Below are 4,200 nucleotides of genomic sequence, written 5' to 3' on the forward strand. Positions count from 1 at the left end.
ATGTATGATCGCTGCTTGTATGTGTGCACTGATGTATGATCGCTGCTTGTATGTGTGCACTGATGTTTGATCGCTGCTTGTATGTGTGCACTGATGTATGATCGCTGCTTGTATGTGTGCACTGATGTATGATCGCTGCTTGTATGTGTGCACTGATGTATGATCGCTGCTTGTATGTATGCACTGATGTATGATCGCTGCTTGTACGTGTGCACTGATGTATGATCGCTGCTTGTACGTGTGCACTGATGTATGATCGCTGCTTGTATGTAAGCACTGATGTATGATCGCTGCTTGTATGTATGCACTGATGTATGATCGCTGCTTGTATGTATGCACTGATGTATGATCGCTGCTTGTATGTGTGCACTGATGTATGATCGCTGCTTGTATGTGTGCACTGATGTATGATCGCTGCTTGTATGTGTGCACTGATGTATGATCGCTGCTTGTACGTGTGCACTGATGTACGATCGCTGCTTGTATGTGTGCACTGATGTATGATCGCTGCTTGTACGTGTGCACTGATGTATGATCGCTGCTTGTACGTGTGCACTGATGTATGATCGCTGCTTGTATGTGTGCACTGATGTATGATCGCTGCTTGTATGTGTGCACTGATGTATGATCGCTGCTTGTATATGTGCACTGATGTATGATCGCTGCTTGTACGTGTGCACTGATGTATGATCGCTGCTTGTATGTATGCACGGATGTATGATCGCTGCTTGTACGTGTGCACTGATGTATGATCGCTGCTTGTACGTGTGCACTGATGTATGATCGCTGCTTGTACGTGTGCACTGATGTATGATCGCTGCTTGTATGTATGCACGGATGTATGATCGCTGCTTGTACGTGTGCACTGATGTATGATCGCTGCTTGTACGTGTGCACTGATGTATGATCGCTGCTTGTATGTATGCACTGATGTATGATCGCTGCTTGTACGTGTGCACTGATGTATGATCGCTGCTTGTACGTGTGCACTGATGTATGATCGCTGCTTGTACGTGTGCACTGATGTATGATCGCTGCTTGTACGTGTGCACTGATGTATGATCGCTGCTTGTACGTGTGCACTGATGTATGATCGCTGCTTGTATGAATGCACTGTGATGTATGATCGCTGCTTGTATGTGTGCACTGATGTATGATCGCTGCTTGTATGTATGCACGGATGTATGATCGCTGCTGACAACATGGACATGGGAAAGAAAGTTATCACGTCTTAAGCCCCGGTTCTTGTGATTTTCCTAATTGCATCACATGTATCATCCTTGCCCTGATGTAGTGCTGGCGTCATGCATTACTAACATAAAGCGGCAGTACCGCCACTCTGAGGCCGCTGTGGCTGTCGCGGATGGTGGGGAGTCGCCTCAGAGCACCTCAGCCGTCGCCTCTTGCAGGATCTAATATCGAAGCATCTTTGTACAGTCTTCATCAACACCACGGCCAGGGCTTCATGCCTGCAGATCTGTGTCTCCATGGTTACAGACTACAAACCCCGTGTAGTCAGATCCTGCCGGCTTCTCATCTCTTATCGTCCCTTCTTGCCAACCTAATGGATCAAAATTCATTCAAACGACTCTAGCGGTGCAGAAGCACACGTCCATCGCTCACCTTCAGCTCACAGGTTATTAGCGGTGACCGAGTCATCCCACAAACCATCGCTGGATCGCGGCTCCCCGCTCAGTGTCACACCTAGGTGAAGCGAGAACGCTGCCTGTCTAACCACTCCGCCCGTGTGCCAACGACCTTGGCCATGACCTCAGAGCTCCTGCAGTAGTTCACCCGACTGCCGGCCCGTGCAAACGGGACATAAGGGGCCCATGTAGACGGGACGGGAGTCGTCTACATGACTGCACGAGCGCCGACGTCCCGCCAAGGTCGCTAGCACACCTTCCATGTGAAGTGGGGAGTGCGACACGCAGCGAGAGGCCCGTGATCCGTGACGGATTTAATGATGACGATAACGAGAAGTGACCCAACAGGAAATGATTACTGGGTATTAACAGTTTGGTGAGTGATAGTCGCCCTTTTGCGTGCGACAGCCGTCGGCCGCCCCAGTGGTAATGGCTCCGTGTAAGCGGGCCCTTGGGAACAAGCAGGGGACAATGAGACGGAGTATGACCTGTGGACCAGACTACACGTGGCCGCTCACACGCGGCGGCGCAGCAGCCATACACAATAATGTGGTAAGCCTGTAACTGAGGCGGTTTCCGTAACTCCGATATTGGCGACATATCCTTGGCACACGCCATTACCATCACATCTGTGGGGTCTGCCGCTGAAGGGACTGCGGCGGACCCCCTCATTCATCATGAGGGGATGGAAATGAGCCACCGGGGTCAGTGGCATCACCAACAACTGATGGCAGAGCTCCACCCACCAGATACAGATGACCAATCCCGAGGGCCGCGCATCGAGATGGGGATCCCGGAAAACCCCTTAAACGGATTTACAACATTAATCTTTCATTTTAGATACACCGAAGCCATAAACCGCGTCTGCGAGGCGATCAGAGGAGCGTCAGACCCGTACCCGCGTGGTGCCCCTGCCCTGCCACATCCTCAGACAGGGGGCACAACGCCAACGCAGGACCCACAATTACCATAAACACATGGCAGGGATAACATGATGGGCACAAAGTGCTGCTGTGGAGCAACCGTAAGGGGTAAAGAGGAGGACAACCCCCCCCCCCCCCCCCGCATCTGAATGTTCCCCTCACATACCGGGCTTCTCCTGAGACTGGATCATGGCAGCGACGCCATATCTGTCCTGAGCAAAGTCCTGGAAGACAAGACACATTGTATCACATAGACTGCAGCGATGTCACTCACCGACACAGGACAATGAGCAGAATAGTGAGCGCAGCTCTGGAGTATAATACAGGATGTAACTCAGGGTCAGTGCAGGATAAGTAATGTATGTACACAGTGACTCCACCAGCAGAATAGTGAGTGCAGCTCTGGGGTATAATACAGGATGTAAGTCAGGATCAGTACAGGATAAGTAATGTATGTACACAGTGACTCCACCAGCAGAATAGTGAGTGCAGCTCTGGGGTATAATACAGGATGTAAGTCAGGATCAGTACAGGATAAGTAATGTATGTACACAGTGACTCCACCAGCAGAATAGTGAGTGCAGCTCTGGGTTATAATACAGGATGTAACTCAGGATCAGTACAGGATAAGTAATGTATGTACACAGTGACTCCACCAGCAGAATAGTGAGTGCAGCTCTGGGGTATAATACAGGATGTAAGTCAGGATCAGTAAGGATAAGTAATGTATGTACACAGTGACTCCACCAGCAGCAGAATAGTGAGTGCAGCTCTGGAGGATAATACAGGATGTAACTCAGGAGCAGTACAGGATAAGTAATGTATGTACACAGTGACTCCAGCAGCAGAATAGTGAGTGCAGCTCTGGGGTATAATACAGGATGTAACTCAGGATCAGTACAGGATAAGTAATGTATGTACACAGTGACTCCACCAGCAGAATAGTGAGTGCAGCTCTGGAGTATAATACAGGATGTAACTCAGGAGCAGTACAGGATAAGTAATGTATATACACAGTGACTGCACCAGCAGAATAGTGAGTGCAGCTCTGGGGTATAATACAGGATGTAACTCAGGAGCAGTACAGGATAAGTAATGTATATACACAGTGACTCCACCACCAGAATAGTGAGTGCAGCTCTGGGGTATAATACAGGATGTAACTCAGGATCAGTACAGGATAAGTAATGTATGTACACAGTGACTCCACCAGCTGAATAGTGAGTGCAGCTCTGGAGTATAATACAGGATGTAACTCAGGAGCAGTACAGGATAAGTAATGTATATACACAGTGACTGCACCAGCAGAATAGTGAGTGCAGCTCTGGGGTATAATACAGGATGTAACTCAGGATCAGTACAGGATAAGTAATGTATGTACACAGTGACTCCACCAGCTGAATAGTGAGTGCAGCTCTGGAGTATAATACACGATGTAACTCAGGAGCAGTACAGGATAAGTAATGTATGTACACAGTGACTCCACCAGCAGAATAGTGAGTGCAGCTCTGGGTATAATACAGGATACTGTAGCAGTACAGGATAAGTAATGTAGAGGGAACAGTTATGTCATTGTGGAGGGTCATACCCTAATACTGAACACATAACAGAACTCATGCCGCCTGCCACGA

General features: G+C 48.9%; 1 protein-coding gene across 1 annotated transcript in view; it reads right to left on the bottom strand.

Annotated features, from left to right (window-relative positions):
- DARS1 (aspartyl-tRNA synthetase 1) overlaps nucleotides 1–2,789 on the bottom strand; it is a 70,010-nt gene extending 67,221 nt beyond the window's left edge. The window contains exon 1 of the mRNA XM_066575159.1: nucleotides 2,736–2,789. Within this exon, the coding sequence (XP_066431256.1) occupies nucleotides 2,736–2,760 (25 nt within the window). The 5' untranslated portion in view covers nucleotides 2,761–2,789. The remainder of the gene's footprint in view (nucleotides 1–2,735) is intronic.
- Between the last annotated feature and the right edge of the window lie 1,411 nt (nucleotides 2,790–4,200).

The sequence above is a fragment of the Eleutherodactylus coqui genome, chromosome 8 (assembly GCF_035609145.1).
Source record: "Eleutherodactylus coqui strain aEleCoq1 chromosome 8, aEleCoq1.hap1, whole genome shotgun sequence".
NCBI lineage: Eukaryota > Metazoa > Chordata > Amphibia > Anura > Eleutherodactylidae > Eleutherodactylus > Eleutherodactylus coqui.